Source organism: Phoxinus phoxinus (assembly GCF_949152265.1).
Source record: "Phoxinus phoxinus genome assembly, chromosome: 7".
In the NCBI taxonomy this organism is placed as follows: Eukaryota; Metazoa; Chordata; class Actinopteri; order Cypriniformes; family Leuciscidae; genus Phoxinus; species Phoxinus phoxinus.
Genome location: NC_136882.1, coordinates 37,794,590 through 37,817,349, shown reverse-complemented (window position 1 = coordinate 37,817,349; position 22,760 = coordinate 37,794,590). Strand labels below are relative to the sequence as shown.

The 22,760-nt window shown below is 36.2% G+C and overlaps 1 protein-coding gene across 2 annotated transcripts in view; it reads left to right on the top strand.

Annotated features, from left to right (window-relative positions):
- Nucleotides 1-22,760, top strand: part of tanc1b (tetratricopeptide repeat, ankyrin repeat and coiled-coil containing 1b) — a 188,569-nt gene that overhangs the window by 54,859 nt on the left and 110,950 nt on the right. For both annotated transcript variants that reach the window (XM_079618344.1, XM_079618343.1), the window contains exons 3-4: nucleotides 1,583-1,762; nucleotides 13,603-13,695. In XM_079618344.1, the coding sequence (XP_079474470.1) occupies nucleotides 1,583-1,762; nucleotides 13,603-13,695 (273 nt within the window). The remainder of the gene's footprint in view (nucleotides 1-1,582; nucleotides 1,763-13,602; nucleotides 13,696-22,760) is intronic.

Sequence of the window (22,760 nt, the reverse complement as noted above, 5' to 3'; positions counted from 1 at the left end):
GACCGCCTAAACTCATCCAGTGAGAAAAGTTTCGCGGTGCAAAAATAAGTGCGATTAAAATGCGTAAAAAATGTTTAACGCGTTATTTTTTGTGTAATTAATTAATCTTAATTAACACGTTAAAGTCCCGGCTCTAATATATACAGTATGTATATCACGTTATTGTCATAATAATGCAATACTTAATACACAATATTTTTTGTAGAGGCATTACAATTTTTATTCTTTTTTTTTATTCTTTATTAAGCTTTACATAAACAGGGAGCCATTAACAGCAATACAATATGTTGAAACAAGACTTCACATTGCCCTCATTCCTGAATGTTATAACTACAAGTCATACATGTTGTTCTGAATACGTAACATAACACACAAATGTGAGGAAAGAGAAAAATAAATAAAATTAAATGACTAAATAAAATTAACTTGATAAGAATGCATACAAATGGTATACATGTCATATACCTATATAGACACAAGATAACTATATGTACATATATTATTATACATATGTGCAATACTTATTATATCTTATGATATTTTCACACAAAATTGCATTAATTTTGTTACTGTAAAGTCATGTAACCACTATGTAGCAACTTACTGTTTGAAATGTTATTTTGCGTAATCCATTTTATAAATGGCATGTAAAAAAAGTAGTTCTTATTGTATTATTTTAAAAGTAGGCAGTGTACACTAAACACTCCACAAGTAATGTAGTGTTATATTCTGATAATAGCAAATAGACGAGTTTCCCCAAAAGCATTTAGTGGCGTAAAACAATCACAGCTCATTAAGTTTAACGGCAGCTCTTCTCCAAACATTAAAAGCAAGAAAATAATAATAATAAACATTAAGATGGAGAAAAGACGCAGGGTTTAATCTGTGCTGTGAATAGCCTGTAATAAAAATACATTTGAGACACGTTATTCTGTATTATTATTGAGCTCTGCTAATTAGTTTTGGTTCCCTTGATGGTGTTCAGGGATTACAGTGAAAACCGTTTGTGGATTCTGACACATTTCAGTAGCGGTGTTTTTATGAAGATGACTGAATCAATGTCCTCCAGCGTCATTGCTGGACGAGTGTCAGTTTCACTGAGGCAGGGAAGTGGATTATTCATGTTAGCAACATGTTAAAACACGCTAGCAATGTGTTAATCATGTTAGCAGCATGCTTATGTAAACAACATGCTTAAACATGTTAGCAACATTCTAATAATGCTAGCAATATGTTACAACATGTTAATAATGCATTAAAAAAAGCTAGCAAAATGTTAAAGCATGTTAGCAATGTGTTAAATCATGCAAGCAATTTTTTTTTTTTTACTTTCTCTGCGTAAAACCTTCAAACCTCAAGCTGTTCAAAGTTATTTTAAACTTTCAGACCTGGCTTTGTCAAGCCAACATTGAAGTTTGTCATTAAAAGTTCTGCTCCATGAAGAGCCACACTTACGATGATGCTACCGCAGCTGGGATATATTTAGAATATATTTGCAATGATTTTGCTGTCAATTTATGCTTTTTTTGTTGTTGTTCAAGAGGACCTGACTTAAACAAGTGTTTTCTTTGTGTCTGATCAGGAGAGCCGTACCTGCTCAGTTCCCAGCGGAGGTTTCCCGGGGGTGTTCATCCATACTCGCCCACAGACGAAGGCCTCAAACTCAGCCTGGCTAAAGGAGTCTCCATGTCTCTGCCCTCGTCCCCTCTCCTGCCCCGACACAACTACGTGATGGCAGCTCGCCCATGCAAGAAGTCTCCAGGTGGGATGTTTGTTAAAAAAAATAATAATAATTTCTTCTCTTCTCCTCTCACTCTTCTGAGACTATTGGGAGAGTAACCCCCATATATGACATTAAAGGATTAGTTAACTTTCAAATAAAAATATCCGGATAATTTACTCACCCCCATGTCATCCAAGATGTCCATGTCTTTCTTTCTTCAGTCGAAAATAAATTTAGGTTATTGAGGATTTTTCTCCATATAATGGACTTCAATGGGGTCCAACGGTTTGAAGGTTCAAATGTGAGTCTCAATGCAGCTTCAAAGTCTCGACACGATCCCAGCCGAGAAATAAGGGTCTTATCTAGTGAAACGATCTGTCATTTTCTAAAATAAAATAAAAATGATATACATTTTAACCACAAATGCCCGTCTTGTACCATCTCTGAGATGCGGTCGTTGGAGATGTGGTCACGCGTGACATCGTTAAACATCCAGGATATGCACATGTAAGGATGATTTTAAACAATAAACTGACACAAATACATATAAATATGTGTCATTCAACATACAATAACTTTGAACGGTCCTCCTACTCCTACTATTAATATATTTATTTACGTTTTAATTATTATTTTAGGGTGTCTCAGTCATTTTGATATAAAATTAAATTATGATCAGAATTGGTGGGAAAAGGTATTTAATTGTCACAAAATAATGGTATTTTAAGTTAATATTTTACTTTTTATTGGAGACGTTTCGTTTTTAGATGGTTAATCCAGTTGTTAACTCTACTAATGTGTGCTTTTGTGTATTTGTTTAGCTCTGATTGTCTTTATTATTATGAATGTGAATTAGAAGGTCAAATTAAGCATCTGTTAGTTCATATGCATCTTGATTGAATTGGTATGTTAGCACATTCAAACACTAGTGTGTGTGTTTGTGTGTATGTCAACAGTCTGTGGTGTTTTCCACACCATCTCTGTGTTAAGGACAAGGTCATGAGCAGCTGAGATCTTCAAAAGGGTTTGCTGGTTGTTTTTAGAGGATTTAGCACAGAGGATTGAAATCTTTCAGTGGTCACGTTGGCATCTCGCTCACATCTGGCCCTCATGTGTGTTTGTATCAGCACCTCTCTTTGAAAAGGGGATTGATCCTTTGAAGGCACCGGAAGCAGGCGACATGCTCGATTTGCCCTTTGCACATTTCATTAGTTTGACAATTAAAGAAAGATAAACGTCCAAATGAGATCCTCCTGGAGGACGAGATCCTCAGGGATTCATTACAGACATCGGAAACACGTGAGATTGAGCTTTTGTTTTTACACCCACAGATCTTGAAAATGTTGGCTGGGACAGTAATATGCAGTTTTAAATTAACTATAGGTTAATTTAAATTAACTATAAAATCATATTTAATCTTTTTCATTTACACTATTTTTATTTCAAAAGGATGTTTATTGATCAAAAGTTCCTGTAAAGACATTTATAATGTTATAAAAGATTTCTATTACAAATAAATGCTGTTCTTTTGATCTTTCTATACATCAAAGAATCTTGAACAAAAATGTGTCACAGTTTCCACAAAAATATTAAGCAATTAAAGCTGTTTTTAAGATTGATAATAATCAGAGATGTGTCTTGAACAGCAAATCATCATATTATAATGATTTCTGAAGGATCATGTGACACTGAAGACTGGAGGAATGATGCTGAAAATTCAGCTTTGATCACAGGAATAAATTACAGTTTAACATATATTACAATATAAAACAGTTATTTTTAAATGGTAATAATATTTTACAATATTACTGTTTTTACAGTGTTTTGTTCAAATAAATGCAGCCTTAGTGAGCAGAAGAGAGTTCTTTCAAAAAATAAAACGTCTAGCTGACCCCACACTTTTCAACAGAAGTGTATATTCACTAATATAACAATATTAATCTAAATATTTTACTAAAGCACTTTAATATGTAGGAAAATGCCATAGATAACTGTTTTTTGAGAAATTATTTAATTAAAAAACATGATAAATAGAATTTTAATACATTAAAATTTGACACAAAGAATCAGCTCATTCAAACGAATCAAATTCATTTTTGTCATTGTGTGTTTAAGCCTTTAAAAATCAAAATCTGCCTGCCTCTATGGGAACTTAATATGGAGTGTCCTGACTTATGCACCCTGTATTTTAAGGAAGAACATTTATTTATTTACGATACATTATTCATTCACAAAGAAAATTGCTGTCCTTAAGTGTTTTTTAATTAAGGCATTAAGATCAATTTCCAAAAGATTATTTTTTTATTCCTCTTTTTAGGCAACTTTAGCATGGGTGTGTTCACTTATGCATAGCACTGTACCATAATCGTGAGTTTCAGCTTCCAAGACTTCGAAAGCGTTTGTAAACACAGTTAATGACGTCGGTTTTACCGGATCCGTTTGAGTCCGAGTCGGATTCTGAAAATGCGGATGATCAAGCCGATCCATCAGAACCATCTGATTATCCTCGGTTCTGCTTTCGCGTCCAAACACACAGTGTCTTCGTGACATGACAACAACACTAACCTCGTCTTCTCATGCTTATATTTCACATTGTGACGTGGATGCTTGAGGAAGTTACATCTGGACTTGGATCGAGGTGTTTTAGGCGGGTCTGGATCAGTGTTCTCTGTTGGATAGAATAAATCCCTTTATGGAAAACTATCAGCTTTGCTACTTTGCTGATCTTATACATGCACAAACAGATATACATTACAACCTAAAGGAAAACATTAAGAAGCGTCATATGACTCCTTTAACCGTTGGAGGGAGTCTGTGTGTAAGTGTGTTTATGAGAGAGGATGTTCAGATCTTCACGAGGAGGTGTTGAACAGCAGGACTGGGGGCAGAACACACACACACACACACACACACACACACACACACACACACACACACACACACACACACACACACACACACACACACACACACACACCCCTTCCTAAAGATACTATGTCAGAAGTGAAGAGACTCTGAGTTACTGAGGCTGAGTTACATTACATGATTTATGTACGCTAGCAGTAAAACTAAATGAAACATTGCATGTTTACCAAACTACCACTTTTGATGAAATCTGCCACAAACCATCACTTAAAACCAAGCAAAGTTTGATTGGTGGATTAACATGCCAGCTGTACGATCTCAGTAGTATAAATGGTTCTTGGCCATGATAATATTCAATTCAATTCACATTTATTTGTATAGTGCTTTTCACAATACACATCGTTTCAAAGCAGCTTTACAGAAAATGCATTCGTCTACATTAAAATTTAGAGTGATCTGTTATCAGAAGTAACTGTCTAAGTTATGTATTTCAGAAATGTACATATACAAAATCACAGTTAGCTAAAAGTCTATTAATTAAAACAATGTAATAATTTAAGGCAGAAACAATGAGCTCATTGAAGTAATGAATATTTGTTTGTTAACAAATTAATTTATGACAGAAAATGTTCACAATCCAACACTCAACCTCCATTTGCTTGCGCTCACTGGGAGGTGCAGTGATGTGAGTTCAGCCAAACTCAGACCGTATAAACGCCTTCAAATAGATCCTGAACTCTGCGTCATTACCTCGGTCCTGGAGCTCATTTCCTCACAGCTGAAGTAATAACGTTGAACTGTGGCGGCTCGCTTTTAAGCTAAACCGCTACTTCCCCAAACCGGCGAGTTATTGATCCTATTAAAGCCATATCACATGAGGCTGGCACATATTATGTGCTGCTTTCATCAGGAGTTTCCTCGCTTTGCCTCCTTACTGACCTCTGCTGGAGAGTTTGGGATATTACTCTCAAAACCTCTGAAGGTCTAAGGTCAAGAATACTTTTTCTTCCTGGTCCAGTCCCTGTTGAATTCGTTTGAGTCTTTTCAGTGATATATAGTGAGTTGCTGGATAGTTTTAGCAGATGTTGAGAAGGTTTTCAGAGGAAATGGAGATGGAGTATCTCTTAGGAAGTCTGGTGGTTGCGTGAGGATCTGTAAAAGACGTTTAGACTTTTTGTAAAAGACGCTTTCCTTTTTACAGCTTATATTAATGCAGCATGTTCGACTGTTACCACAGATCTGATTCGGTGTTCAAGATATGTGTTTGTGTCTATTTCTGTTTATATATTTACCATACCAAATACTCTCAATATATCTACAGTGATTGCACTGCATCTATCTATCTATCTATCTATCTATCTATCTATCTATCTATCTATCTATCTATCTATCTATCTATCTATCTATCTATCTATCTATCTATCTATCTATCTATCTATCTATTATCTATCTATCTATTATCTATCTATCTATCTATCTATCTATCTATCTATCTATCTATCTATCTATCTATCTATCTATCTATCTATCTATCTATCGTTCTATCTATCGTTCTATCTATCTATCTATCTATCTATCTATCTATCTATCTATCTATCTATCTATCTATCTATCTATCTATCTATCTATCTATCTATCTATCTATCTATCTATCTATCTATCTATCGTTCTATCTATCGTTCTATCTATCTATCTATCTATCTATCTATCTATCTATCTATCTATCTATCGTTCTATCTATCGTTCTATCTATCGTTCTATCATTATATCTATCGTTCTATCTATCTATCTATCTATCTATCTATCGTTCTATCGTTCTATCGTTCTATCGTTCTATCGTTCTATCGTTCTATCGTTCTATCGTTCTATCGTTCTATCTATCTATCTATCTATCTATCTATCTATCTATCTATCTATCTATCTATCTATCTGTCTGTCTGTCTGTCTGTCTGTCTGTCTGTCTGTCTGTCTGTCTGTCTGTCTGTCTGTCTGTCTGTCTGTCTGTCTGTCTGTCTGTCTGTCTGTCTGTCTGTCTGTCTGTCTGTCTGTCTGTCTGTCTGTCTGCCTGCCTGCCTGCCTGCCTGCCTGCCTGCCTGCCTGCCTGCCTGCCTGCCTGCCTGTCTGTCTGTCTGTCTGTCTGTCTGTCTGTCTGTCTGTCTGTCTGTCTGTCTGTCTGTCTGTCTGTCTGTCTATCTGTCTGTCTGTCATCAAAGTATTTTAAACAAATTTTTTTGACACATTTTGATAAATAATTTTTCCTTGTGTTGTCAATATCACTATAACATCCATTTTTAGTCTTTTGTAAAAGTACCATATAACATCACCTACAGGAAGTGACATCATTTTGGAGGTAAAACAGCAGCACAAAGAAAATATTAGCAATAGATTTAATGGTGTTTTTTGGTGGTTTGCGTCACTCTAAAACATTCATCCAGTTTGCACAACTCACACAAATCAGTTTAATAATATCAACATAAGCGGGTTAAAATATGAGAATAATCTTCACTTCCTCAAGTTTAAATGTCTGAGTTTGATCAGATCATTTGTCTTTTATAGAAATACTGCCTTAAAATGCAGCACAAGCGGATTCAGTTTTTTTTTAAGGTTTCAGAGTTCAGAAAGTTCTGCAGAACCAGAATGATCCGGCTGATAACATGCTGGACTGGAGCTCACATTAGCATCAGTGGCGTTGGTGTGGCGTTGACCAGCCAGCGTAATAAAACGGCCTCAGAGCAGATCTGGATGACAACCGCCTCTGTTCAATATTGCACTTCACAAAAGCCAACTTCCATCTGTGGACGTCACTTCAGTCTGAATACATGATTCACAGACCGATGATATTTCAGAGTAAAGAGGAGTATTGTCACGTCGCTCTTTCTTCCCGTGGCTTTTGTTGTCCGTACAGAAGATCTTGTGTCTCGGGAGAACGACTCAAATGTGAACGTGTCATGAGGTCTTTGACTTTGCTCCATGTCTTTTAAAGTCTATGTGGATCTACCCACATGAGTAAAGCACAAAAGATAAGTTCCAGAAATAAAAATCCTTTTCACTTTGTCCATGGAGAAATTGATTATTCTAAATGACTTGAACTGTATATCAAATGTTTTATATATTTAAAAAAAAAATCACTTCTTCATCCAATATGTTTTCTTTCATGTGCATTATAGGAAGTAAAAATCTATTTTATTTTCTCAATTTCTCCATAGGCATATTGATTTTTGTTTTGTTTTATATACAGTGGGGCAAAAAAGTATTTAGTCAGCCACAAATTGTGCAAGTTCTCCCACTTAAAAAGATGAGACAGGCCTGTAATTTTCATCATAGGTACACTTCAACTATGAGAGACAAAATGAGGAAAAAAAATCAGAAAATCACATTGCAGAATTTTTAATGAATTTATTTGCAAATTATGGTGGAAAATAAGTATTTGGTCACCTACAAACAAGCAAGACTTCTGACTCTCACAGACATGTAACAACTTCTTTAAGAGGCTTCTCTGTCCTCCACTCGTTACCTGTATTAATGGCACCTATTTTAACTTGTTATCAGTATAAAAGACACCTTTCCACAACCTCAAACAGTCACACTCTAAACTCCACTATGGCCAAGACCAAAGAGCTGTCAAAGGACACCAGAAACAAAATTGTAGACTTGCACCAGGCTGGGAAGACTGAATCTGCAATAGGTAAGCAGCTTGGTGTGAAGAAATCAACTGTGGGAGCAATTATTAGGAAATGGAAGACATACAAGACCACTGATAATCTCCCTCAATCTGGGGCTCCACGCAAGATCTCACCCCGTGGGGTCAAAATTATCACAAGAACAGTGAGCAAAAATCCCAGAACCACACGGGGGGACCTAGTGAATGACCTGCAGAGAGCTGGGACCAAGTAACAAAGGCTACCATCAGTAACACACTACGCTGCCAGGGACTCAAATCCTGCAGTGCCAGTGTCCCCCTGCTTAAGCCAGTACATGTCCAGGCCCGTCTGAAGTTTGCTAGAGAGCATTTGGATGATCCAGAAGAGGATTGGGAGAATGTCATATGGTCAGATGAAACCAAAATAGAACTTTTTGGTACCAACTCAACTCGTCGTGTTTGGAGGAGAAAGAATACTGAGTTGCATCCAAAGAACACCATACCTACTTTGAAGCATGGGGGTGGAAACATCATGCTTTGGGGCTGTTTTTCTGCAAAGGGACCAGGACGACCGATCCGTGTAAAGGAAAGAATGAATGGGGCCATGTATCGTGAGATTTTGAGTGAAAACCTCCTTCCATCAGCAAGGGCATTGAAGATGAAACATGACTGGGTCTTTCAACATGACAATGATCCCAAACACACCGCCCGGGCAACGAAGGAGTGGCTTCGTAAGAAGCATTTCAAGGTCCTGGAGTGGCCTAGCCAGTCTCCAGATCTCAACCCCATAGAAAATCTTTGGAGGGAGTTGAAAGTCTGAATTGCCCAGCGACAGCCCCGAAACATCACTGCTCTAGAGGAGATCTGCATGGAGGATGGGCCAAAATACCAGCAACAGTGTGTGAAAACCTTGTGAAGACTTACAGAAAACGTTTGACCTCTGTCATTGCCAACAAAGGGTATATAACAAAGTAATGAGATAAACTTATGTTATTGACCAAATACTTATTTTCCACCAAAATTTGCAAATAAATTCATTAAAAATTCTACAATGTGATTTTCTGGATTTTTTTTTTCTCATTTTGTCTCTCATAGTTGAAGTGTACCTATGATGAAAATTACAGGCCTCTCTCATCTTTTTAAATGGGAGAACTTGCACAATTGGTGGCTGACTAAATACTTTTTTGCCCCACTGTATATATGATATTTTATATCAATAATAATAATTTAATCAATACTACTTATCAATTGTTTTAAGCAGGTAAAACAACACGCTAATCAAATATGAGTAGAAATGAAGCGAGCGTTATGTTTGGGACCATTTCATGTTAAAACGTTACACATTTATGACTAAGTTTACGTGTGCATTCGTAAAAATTATTTTGTGCAAAAGTAAGTTCTAATATTGTATTTATTTTGTGTGTAGGAATATATATCTGATTTATCTCATAAAGGATGCATTTGGTTTAGAATTAACGCTGTATAAAGCGCGCCAGTGATCAGCTTTAGCGCGGACAGCTCAAACAGCAATGCACGACTAATAATAACTATGATTGGGACTGTCATATTACATAACATTTTAAAGACTATTGTAATAAAACATTGTGAATTATTTGGGTTTAGTTGCCGTGGTGTTTCAGCTCGTTGTTACGGAAGAGCGCGTCACATCAGGAGTTACACATTCTGTGAAACTCGAAAAATTCGAATATCGTGCAAAAGTTCATTTATTTCAGTAATTCATCTTAAAAGGTGAAACTAATATATTATATAGACTCATTACATGCAAAGTGAGATATTTCAAGCCTTTATTTGTTATAATTTTGATGATTATGGCTTACAGCTTATGAAAACCCCAAATTCAAAATTACAATATTGTGAAAAGGTTATCATAAGCTGTAAGCCATCATCAAATAAATCTCAAATAAAGGCTTAAAATATCTCACTTTGCATGTAATGAGTCTATATTATATTAGTTTCACTATATTAGAGATCATCTCTTCCTTCTAGTTCATTTATAGCATCAAATAAACATGAATGAACATAAGAAGGAATGTTGTTTTAACCGCGGAAAGGCGTCAGTACACTCCAATGTTAATCTACTAACTCTCTTGACTGCTTTGTCGGACAAAAATGGCAGATTATGATTGGTCAGATCGCCTGTCAATCAAACTCTCTGCAAAGGGTCAATTTAATGATCAATCGACTCATTTTACAGTCCCACTAGCTCTTTATTTAAACTATTAACCCTTCTCATTCATTTGGTGAGGAACATGGCGTTTTGAGCAGCATTTGCAGACCCTGTCATTTCTTGATTCGATGTGGCCAGCAGAAAGTATCTAAGAAGACAGCATCATTATCACTGTTTTAGAACAGATTGATTTGTTGTTTTTCCTCTTTTTCTCCCTGTCTCATGCTCTTCCTCTCGTTTATATTCTTTCGCTCTTTATTTGCATGCGTCTCAGATCTGCCGTTGGACCTCAGACTGAGTAATACCTGTTTGTGATCTCCACCAGAGAGATGAGACTCATGCATTTTAATCACAGATGTGTGTGAGTGAGTAAGTGTGTGTGGATTTATTCGCTTTCCACTGAAGCCTAAACTTGTACATGAATTATATACGAAGGAAATACATGAGGGGGCGTTCAGTGAAAGTATGTTCATTTATATTTGGTCTTGACAGGGGAATATCACAATATCCAAATGAATTAGTTTATAGCAGTGACATTTTTAATTCAACAGCAAAACTAATGATTAAAGTTAAAACAACACCGTACACATAGCCAGCAAGTTGTTTTCTCAATTAAGTATTAAGATGAACACAGAAACAAATTGCAATAATAAAATAAAGATTCACGCTTATTTTTTTCTGGAATCAAGTATTCAAGTAAACATTCAAAGAAATGTGGTAGAACGCACAGAAGTAATCAAATATAAAATAAAACCTGTGCTTTGATATCTCTGGTCTCAATATCTTTTCTTACTCTATTTTTATTTGTGGTAAAGGAATCGTTTACCCAAAAGGTGGTTTGTTTGTTCATTCATACGATAAAAGTCATGGGGGTCCAAAGTTGGACTTCAAAATATCATATTTTGTGTCAATTATAAAAATAATTCATACAGATTTGGAAGGAAAGGAAGGTACAATTATGTCAACGAGTAAAGGATGACAAAAGGTACATTTTTCTTAGGTAGATGAAAGAAAATATCAAAACGTCAGTAATAGTTTGAAGAAACATACAAGTCCCTGAGCCACTGACAGCAAGTTAAAAGGCTTGTTTTTGTTTACATGCATCTCATATGGATGAAAAAGTTACTGTTTATTCTAAAAGAAATGGACTGTGAAATGTTGTTTGCATTTCACTGCAGGTGTCCATAGATGGCAGTGTAAATTACCATGAGAGCTGAAGAAGATCGTGTGTGTGTGTGTGTGTCTGTGTGCGCGTACGTGTGTGTGTGTGTGTTAGTTAAAGGGATAATTTATCCAGAAGATGTTTGTTTGTTCATACAATAAAAGTCACTGGATACAGGTACAGCTTCCCTTAACATTTTCCCTTAGATTGTGTTCAAATATGAAGGGATATTGATATTAAATAACACTCTTAGTTGGTTGGCTCTTAATATATTATTTTTTAAGTAAGGAATGTTCTCCATTAATGCAACCTCAAAAATGTATTTTGACACTTAAGTCACACCTATTTTGGTTTATTTATTTACTTATGCATTTGTTTATACTTTTATTTATGATTTATTTATTTATCTGTTTTAGTTATTTTTGACAAACAAAACTTTATTTTTATTTTTAAACAAAACAAAGAAACTGTTGACATTTTTAATTGACTGAAAAATGAGTGTTGATTATCAGATTTGAGCCAGGAGTGATTTGTGAGGTCATAAACAAAAAGAAGATATTTCACAAAGATTATGAAGACCGTTGTTCTCATCGTATCATATTGTTCACAATAAGAGCAGCAATGCACATGAAGAACGTAAATAGAGTCAGTTATGATTTCATCTTGACTTCAACACATTCTCTTGTATCATCAGGACATCTAGCTCTGATTTATGGCTGTCTTTACACACATCGCTGTTTCATTTGTCATCTCTGAGCGCTGTGTTTGGTTCCTGGAGGTCAAAGTCATGCAGGTGATTGGTGAATCTCTATAACCGGTGAATCTCTGATGGATGTCTCCGGGAGATTTAAGGGCTCTCGTCGCCAGCGGCTGCTCTTTACTCCATGACTTTATTTGGTCAGATCGTACACGGACCGCCGGGGTCTTTGATCTCTGCAGGGTTTTCCATGATAAACAGAGGAACGTACTTAAACCTACAAGCTTTATGGGGGTCGAGCAGGATTTCTCTTTTATATGCTCAACGAAGAGGAATTTGCCCCTTTAGGATTGCATGACCTTCAGCGCTCTTTGTGTCAGAGCTTCGACTTTCATCTCAAACCTGAAGCTGATTTTTAACGCATTATTGTGGTCCAAACCACTGCATGTGCATTTGTACCACCTTGACAACTAGTGTATTAAAATGGCCTCGTTCACTACCATTCAAACCTTTTCAACTTTCAATTCATCAAAGAATCCTGGAATTTTTTTTAAATCACGGTTTCTACAAAAATATGAAGCTGTTTTCAACATTGATATTAGTAAGAGATGTGTCTTGAGCAGCAAATCATCATATTAGAATGATTTCTGAAGGATCATGTGACACTGAAGACTGGAGTAATGATGCTGAAAATTCAGCTTTAAAACATAGTAATAAATTACATTTTAAAATATATTCACTTAGAAAACAGTTATTTTAAATTGTAATAATATTTCACAATATTACTGTTTTTACTGTATTTGTGATCAGATAAATGCATCCTTGGTGAGCAGAAGAGTTCTTTCAAAAACATTAAAAACTCTTAAATACCCCAAACTTTTGAACATTTTCAACCTCTCACCATCTGTCAGCTGACTTCAGTCTGGTATGTCATTTTTAATAATCCAGTCTATTATCAATGGATAAAATCAAGTCCGAGCATACTTTTTTTTTTCTTCTTTTAAAATGTCACATTATTCAAGTAAAATTGTTTGGGAAAGCCGTTTAATGTCTTTAAAGAGAGACTGAGGCTCTTTCTTAAAATGTGTGCAAGCATGAGTAGATGGAGAAGCAGATTTGGTGGGAGCAACACACACTATCTCTCAGAGATCTCACACCCGTCTCCTAAGAGTTAAATTGTGCTGGTTTCCTGCTGTAGTTTACATTCCCAGAGCTGTGGAGATTGTAGATGCAGCTGGCATGGGCAGCCCGAGTCACAGAAGTCAGACGCCGGCGCTCCCTTCTGTCTCAGATTGATTATATATTTTTCTCTCTTTCTGCTCTAAAGGACCCGTTAGAAAGCCCAAGTATGTGGAGGGTCCTCGTGTTCCTGGAGATGCGCTCATGTCGTCGCTGAGGAAGGTGCCCGACGGTACGACTGGTGAGTGAAGAAACATGCTCGTATGCTTCTATTCTTTTCAGATGTGTGTGTGTGTGTGTGTCTGTGCTTGCTGTCGGAATCAAGTTTCTCAGTTTTTATTGGTTAGAGGAGAAGATTGTTGATGACGTCAGGGTTCCCACAGACACAGACCTGGAAACAGTTATGGCAATTTATTGAAAAATGGCAGTAAGTCAGAAACTGAACGTGCATCTGTATACTGTGTCAGTGTAGACAGCATCAGTGATTATAATGGCTTCTGTTTGCTTTTGACACGACTTCCAGTGTAGGCAAATGTCAGCCGTTAAAGGGTTAGTTCACTTTGAAATTAAATGTTGGTATGTTTTAGCTTACCTGAAGTGCATCCAAGATGTAGGTGTCTTTGTCTCCGCAGTAGTTTCAATTTTTATATTTTTAGGTCAAACCGTTCTTGTCTGTCAGTCATATAATGGAGGTATATGGGTACTGTCTCCAAAAGCATGCAGAGATGTCTCTAATAGCATGCAGAGAAAAGTCCAAATTAAAAAATTCCCCATCGTAAGTGCACATGGATGGCCTAAGACACGAAACAAGCGGTTTGTGTGATAAAACAAACAGTATTTATATCGTTTTTATCTCTTTTACACAACCACGTCCAAGTGATCTGTTTACTTAGTCTGCACAAGCGCCGTAGAGCGCCGCAAGGCTCCGGAAGTGGTCTCCCGGATGAGTTCACGCGAGCTTACGTAAATGTATTTTTTTTTACATCTGTTTAAACATCCCGGATAAGCGCAAACTAGTACCATTTCTATTAGCCGTCCTACCTACAATCTCTGTTCTGTGCATAGGTTCTGGTGTAAACAATGAGTGACGTACACGCTCGAGAGATCACTTCCGGAGCCTTACGGCGCTCTACGTCGCTTGCGCAGACTAAGTAAACAGATCACTTGGACGTGGTTGTGTAAAAGAGATAAAAACGATATAAATACTGTTCGTTTTATCACACAAACCGCTTGTTTTGTGTCTTAGGCCATCCATGTGCACTTACGATGGGGAATTGTTTAATTTGGACTTTTCTCTGCATGCTTTTGGAGACAGTGCCTATATACCTGCATTATATGACTGACAGACAAGAACGGTTTGACCTAAAAATATCAAAATTGAAACTACTGCGGAGACAAATACACCTACATCTTGGATGCACTTCAGGTAAGCAAAAACATACCAAAATTTAATTTCAAAGTGAACTATCCCTTTAAGCGACTGAATGCCAGTGGGCGGGGCTTATGGTGTGAAGATGATGTATAACTATTCATTGATGTCTTGCTCTGGAGGTGGGCATATGCAAATGTATTTGCCCGTGTGACAGCACAGGTCCTGCAATATACAAAACAAGCTGTTTCTGGAGCTTGATTAAATAAATACTTTGTTTATTATGAGGAGGATGTTTTAAGCTCTGAAACTTGAAGGATGTTTTAATGGTACAAAGACCTCTGATATGTCATTTTTCATGTCCTGACCCCTTTAAGACGCTTTCTGTGGAAATGTCATGTTTGTTTCTGTGTTTAATTATGCATGTAATCAAAGCAGCATGCATTATTATATTTGCTTCATGCATTTTGAATTGAGATAATTGCGTGTGTGTGTGTGCAGAATAAGCACACTATATATAACAAGCAGTATGTGCACACTTGTCTCTCTGCCAGTGTGTTGGTGATGAACTGTGTGTGTGTGTGTGTGTGTGTGTATGCATGCATGTGTGTAGTCAGTTGCATGTAGTGCAGTTTCTGTGCTGAGCTGGAATAGAGTTGGCAGTGTTGTTTGTGTGTGTATCTTTAGCTTCATATCACTGGACACAGGATTGTGTTGGTCAGAGGAGCATGTGAGACATCAGAGCTCTCCAAACAACTGTGTGCAACAGGGTGGCGCCAGTCGAATGCCAGCTGTCTGTGGCACACCACTGTATCGCACTGGTCACATGATGTCATCAGAAGGTGTCCGCACTGCAGGGCGTCAGAGATGGATGACTAGGCAGTGGACAGCTGATGCTACTGTAAAATAGGGTATAAAATAGGATTTCTTTTACTGTGGTGCTGTAGATTAACATTTATGTCTTTCAACATAAAGTTTAATTTAGTGATCGACGACGTCTAGTTGTAATTTGGTTGTAAAATTGATTATTTTGAAGGAGAAAGGAAAAAATAAATATATATATATAAAAAAAAGGAGAATTGTGGTTAGTCACATTCAGTTCACACTAGAAATATCAGATCAAATCAAGCTCATTTTGCATATACTTAGGGCCCTATAAAATCCGTTTTTATTTTTTCTGTGTTTTCTGAGTTCTGTTTTAATGGTTTATTTTTATAATCATAAAGGATGTCTAAAAAAATGGATTCTAATATAATTTGACAATTTCTGGATTCTAATAGTGTATTATTAAGAACGGTGGTGATCAAATTTATTCATGAAACCTAAATCTTTTGCATAAAACTTTAAACTTAAAATGTAATCAAATAACATGTGAACAATTCTATTAATTGTTTGGCAAACAAAGTGCTGCACAACAGATATTTACGGTTGAAATTAATTGTGTGATATTCCTTAAAAATATTATTTTAATAAACTGCATTGTTATCATTACTTTTAGAAGTACATTCTGATGTACAGTAGTAATATATTTCTGTCACAATGTCAAGTTAAACCAAACTTTTATTTTGTCGGGTTGTAGTGAAGACCTTTGAGTGTCTGTGGGTCTCTGATGATAGTTTTGATTCAATCATCCAAAATTTTACTAAATTCGTGACATTCCGTGTTCTTAAGCAAATTCTTATGACTGGATTCTGAAGTTTTCTTCATTGTGGAAATCATACAACTTGTTTTTCTTTATAAAATATTCTGAACATGCTCTTTGTGTTGGTTAGTATTTGAAATGTTGAAATGCTTTGGAGTTGTGTGAATAGTTCGAACTTCTTAGGTTTGTTCAGGTTGTTGAAGTAGGACCAATATAACCTGGTTTATTTACTGCATATCTGTCATACCGCAATGACACACCCCAGTTAGCTCCGCTTTACCTCCAGACACATATAAGGGTCAACACTGTTTACATGGGGGACTGTCACATGTTATTTTAACCCTGAGAGAGTTTATATATAGCATCTCCAGACCTTCCCCCAGGCTCAGTTTAACATCGTCTTCAAGTCGTGTTGGAATGATCATATTCATGAGAGTATAGTCACCAGTGGAGGAAGGTGTTTTGTGAGCCATGACTTTCCCATTTGAGGTTGTGTCAATTAAAAAGGCCACATTATGCACTTTTACAAAGCCTTGATTTTGTTTTTGGGCTCTACTAGAAAACACACACATTATTTTCCCTAGATTCTCCATTGTTGCGGCTCCTCTCTTCCCAGTCTGTCAGTAACGCTCTATTTAGTTCCTGTCTCTATGAAGCCCCTCCTTCTGAAAATGTCAGATTGATCAGCTCTGATTGGTCAGCTGGACTAGCGTGTTGTGATTGGTCAACTGGTGTTTGGGAAATTACCATTATTTTGTTTCACTATTGCTTAAACATTTGTTTACTGGAGAAGAAGAGGGAAAGAAATGTTCTACTTGATTGAACAACATAATTTACACCAATATTTTTATAGTTTAGATTTTTTTTTAAAATTAAAATATTAATATTTAATTTTATTCAGTTTAATTTTTGGTAAATTTTAGTAGTGCATTTGTAAGTTGCAGTTTAGTTTTTAATGGACATATAATTATATGTAGTATCTATATATCTGTAGATATCTGTCTATATGTTTTAACTTCATATTTTAATTTGAGTAAATAATTAGAGATTGTTCATAAATATTTTTCGAATGCATTTTAATTTCATATTTTAGTTATTGTTGTTAAATCAGTTGAGGATAGTAAGTTAGTAAGTTATTTATTTACGTTCTGATTTTAAAGTCCGCGTGAACCTGAAGTTGCAAACGACTTTTCTCAAGTGTTGTAACGCATTTCCGTGTGAAAGGGAATATTGAACAGGGGGCAGGGTTTTACTTTAGCGCTCCTCCTCTCCATCTCTCGCCCCGTAGCAGAGTAACGGTTTGAGGGAGTGGTTAAGCGATTAACCAACCCAAGCCGTCAAGCCCATGTCATCAGAAAAAGAACCATTCCAGACCCGGAAGTAACTTTTCAGACTTTGATTAAAGATAACTTCGGCAAACAATTTTTTCCTTGTATTAACTTGCACGGATTAATTGTTCACCACAAGACTAGTAATATCCGCTAACAAAGTAAATAGGGTCAATTTTGATTTCATGCCGACTTTAAAGCCTTCTTTACCCTTTAATTGTGTTTACACAAATTTGTAAATGTACACAGACTTGTTGAATTTATTAATGTAATGTTCAACAGAATTCCAACCACAGAAAACATTCATAAGCTCAATGTACAGTATGTGTGTACACCACCTTAACTTCTTCTCACACATGCACAGGTGAAATTATTAGGTTGTTATATTATTATTTTATTTAGTTTTACACCTTACATTTTTGTAATTTGACAAAATAAAAAAGTAAAAAAATGTTTAACCCTCACTTGAACACACATCATAATGATGTTTCCGAACTCAGTAGGAATTTGCCAGTTGCACTATAAAGGCATCATAGCGTCTGCGGTGGATCTACGGCCTGCAGGTCTCGATCTCCGTAAGCGTAAGCGGATACGACTCCCTTTCCCACCTCAGAGAACAGCAGGACACAAAACAGCTCTCGGCATTCCCAAGACTTCCCAACCTTCCTGAGAATGTGAAGGCTCTGTCTGTTCTCACGCCTCATCTCCCAAACATTCAGGAAAACTGTAGGAAGAAAGCAAAACAGTGTCATGTGGAATTAGTCAGCATGCTTCACTAATAGAATTAATAATGCATAATTAGCCCCAGTGTGTGTGTACTTCATAATGATGGTTAATTACTCTGTCCTGCTGCCAGACTTTCAGCTTTTTGACTGAAAGTGTAGTAGGCGTTTGTTTAACACGCACTTGTTTCCTTCGTCACCTGAATCCGAGCGCTCCAAAGCGGTTTAGCAAAAGGTGGGTCAGAAAAATGCTGCCAAGAGCAAATCTAATGTGGTTGATGGTTTTTGTGTGCTAGTTTAACAAAAACATCTTTGAATAATGGAGTTATTCATTAATTTTTTTTAATTTTCAGTTCCATCCAGTTTTTTCAGAAATCCATTTTTTTCATTTCTGATATCAGCTGTTTGCGTTGATAAACTTAAAGGTTGTTGTACTGACATATTTTTTCTTTCACTACCATACCAATTATTGGTAGACATGTTCTTGCATTGCATTATTATGCATTGTGCTCTGACTGATTTTTCAACTCATCAACACTTTGGGCCCTGATCTAAAGCTAGGGCCCTATAATTTCCGCGATCACGGAATCGCGGAATTGGCCAATTAACGTGGAATCTAGTGTTAACGCGGAATGTACATATTTGGAATGAAATTCTGTAGTACCGGTACCCACTAATAGGCTCCGCTGCTTTCAGTCGCTTCCGTGTTTAAGCCCAGGGCTTCAAATTAACTTTTTTACTAGGAGCACTGTAGCCGATATAAACAACTAATATATATAGTGTCTGTTTATATTAAACCGCAAAAAGACTATTTAAATATTAATCCTGCATGTTCTGCTTGTCTCTGAATGGCGCAGGTTTCATTTACCTTACACACACAAACACACACACACTGAAGCACGCGTGACGCTCGCGCTGTTTTCAGTCTCTGTTGCCTCATGATATAATGAGGACATGATGAAATGAAAGAGCCGCTCTGAGAGTCACTCCATGAAAACGTTACTGTTTAATTTGAGAAAAACTATCGTCATATCTTACACACACAGACACAGAAACAGAAACTTAAAGGTATTCTGGGCAACCCGTCAAAATAAAAGTTTGACAGAAATAATTATATTAGGCATGTTGTACCAATGTGTGCATAGAAGGTTGCTTATTTTTCACTTGATGTTTTTATAAGCAATATACGTTTAAACAGCATGTATCCTTCAATGCTTATATCTATTATTTACTTATGATTACCGTCATAAATAATGAAGTCAATGAATTGAATTTAATAAAAATATAATTCAAATAGTTAAATAAAATAGAAAAATAGTTCCAACAGATTTTGCTGTGGTACCGAAATTGGTACCGAGAACCGTAAAAGGTATCGGTACCGACTACTGTAATTTTGGTATCGTGACATCCCTAATTAATTTATAAAATAAATAAAATAAAATAAAATGTATAAAATAAATTTAAGGTCATTCCTATTTTATTTGTGTACATTTTAATCATTAACATTAAAAGCACACTCTTTTTACGACTAAAATAACAGTAAAGGGTAAAAAAAAAAATGAATTCCCAAAAATTAAAACGGAAAAATGGAATTGGCAAAAATGTAAATGGAAAAAACGGAATTTGGGAAAAAATTAAACGGATTTCATAGGGCCCTATCTAAACCACATGGTCCAAAGTTCAAGTGGACTAGGGTCATGTCTGAATCCTCTTTTGCTAGTTTAACGACGGGAAAAATGGTCGGCGCGCCCGGCGCATGGTCTAAAAGGGTTGCCCCTATTCTCTTGCTGACTAATGGGTGTGTTTTGGGCGTAAAACACTCCCTCAAAAATTCTCTCCCCTCAATCTGCATGTTTTCTGTAGGTTGTGAACTTCCTCCCGTAAAGCGGAGAGATCTGCATTCATCATGTGTTCATTAAAGCTCTTGCTGTGTGTGTGTGTTTGTGTATGTGTGTGTGTGTGAGTTCAGCTCTTAATTAGAGCTGCTTTTACACACACATTCTGTCTCTGTAAACACTCCTGCAGATCTCACACACACTCCTGCTTCCTCCATACCGTCCTGTTCAGCTTTAATGGCCTGTAAAAATCTCTCATGATGGTGAGGATGTTGTTTTGGTTTTTGCCCTTCGGTCGTGACATATTTAAACAGCAAAGTTATTTCAGAGAGTCATTTTATGTATATCCAGGGGCAAACTGGAGATATCTGCAGATGGAAAATATTTACCATGCATAAATGTTTCCAATGAGTTATTTCTTAGATATTTGTCCCTGTGACACTGATATTACTTTGCTGTTTTTCATTATTTATGACCAACAGTGCAAGTTACTCTCTCACTGAAACTGAGATATCTATCTATCTATCTATCTATCTATCTATCTATCTATCTATCTATCTATCTATCTATCTATCTATCTATCTATCTATCTATCTATCTATCTATCTATCTATCTATCTATCTATCTATCTATCGTTCTATCCATCCATCTATCCATCCATCCATCTATCCATCCATCTATCCATCGTTCTATCTATCGTTCTATCTATCGTTCTATCTATCGTTCTATCTATCGTTCTGTCTGTCTATCGTCTGACTATATCTTATGTCTTATCTATCTGCAGGGCTCCAAACTGCGACTAAAATGGTCGCATTTGCGACCAAATATATTTATTTGCGAGTGAAATTTCTGCCAAGGTCGCCATTGGCGACAATACAAATTTACTCCCTTTGATTGTAAAATCTGCATCATACATGCATGTTTTATAACCAGTAGCCTATCGCTTCATTTGTTTTGTTAACGTCATGAAATGAGACGCTTTGTGTGAACTGAGTGAAAGCGCCAAAATATGAGCGGGTAAAACGAATGTCACCTTTCGCGGCAGAAAAAAAATGTCAAAGCGAAAAATATTGGACTTCTTCAAGCAATCCTCATCTCTGTCAATCACCAGACACATTATACCAGACCAGACTGCATGACACACCTGCTAACAAAAAATATGCGATATTTTAAATGCGTCATTCTGTTCATAGAACGCGATATGAAAGTTTTTTTTTTTTTTGCAAAGCCAATCTAGCGCTGGCTCCATGACGAGCCAATAATCAGAGTTGTTCCCTGCACCGCACAGCTTAGTTTCTAGATGTAGAAACTAGAATGTTTTGCCGGACCGGACTGGACAAAAGCGAAGCGAACTGGACGAGATGAGACAGAGTGTCTGCGCGCGAGCAATAGTGCGCGAGAGACTTCAAATAACAAGAGACCTTTCAAATAACAACTACAGAATTTTATTAACTGACATCGGGATCCCGCTTACATGGGTACCTTCCAAATAAATCAATAATTTGACAAAATATTGATTTAAAAACGATTGTATTGCTTCCGTGTCCATGACAACGCTCTGTTTTTCATGGCAACTGTGTCTTATCAAGAAATAATATACTGCATTCTACATTAGAATTTAACCAAGCCATGTAATAATAGGTAATAATAATAATAATAACAGAAGATAATATCTTATACAATGTATATAAAATATAAATACAATTTAAAATATTAATAAATTATTTATTTTTATTTATTCTGGAGATGCACTGAATTTTGGTGAATAAGAATAATAACAGAAGATAATATCTCTAGTCTATCCTAATAATTATTATAAATACAATGTATATAAAATATAAATACAATTTAAAATATTAATACATTATTTATTTTTATTTATTCTGGAGATGCACTGAATTTTGGTGAATAAGAGGACCCATTTTATTTTGATGCACATTAGCAGGAAATGTAGCACAATATGAATGTAAAAAGCAGTTATAATTAGGCTATGTGACAAATCAACAAATAATCGTGATAATTAATCGTGATATCAATATTGATCTAAATAATCGTGATTTATCATTTTGGCCAAAATCGTGCAGCCCTACTGAAGTATGATCACGAGACACAAATTTTTTTTTGTGACTTTTGTTCAAGAGCGGGCAAAGAAATAGCGGGGAAAACGGAGTTCATTACAGGAACTAACCATTTTTAAAAAAAGACACTGTGAGAAAACACGGGGACAGTAACAAGCATAAAAATGCACGCGATCACATAATCGCGAAGAATGCTCCACAGACTGCACCGTTAGCACGTGCAGTTTCTCGTGCATGCGAGCTGCGGGAATTTATTATATAAAAAAAAATATTTGACTGTATATAGTTCATAAGTCGGAAGTGATATTCAGTTCCCAAATAAGCTTCAGTT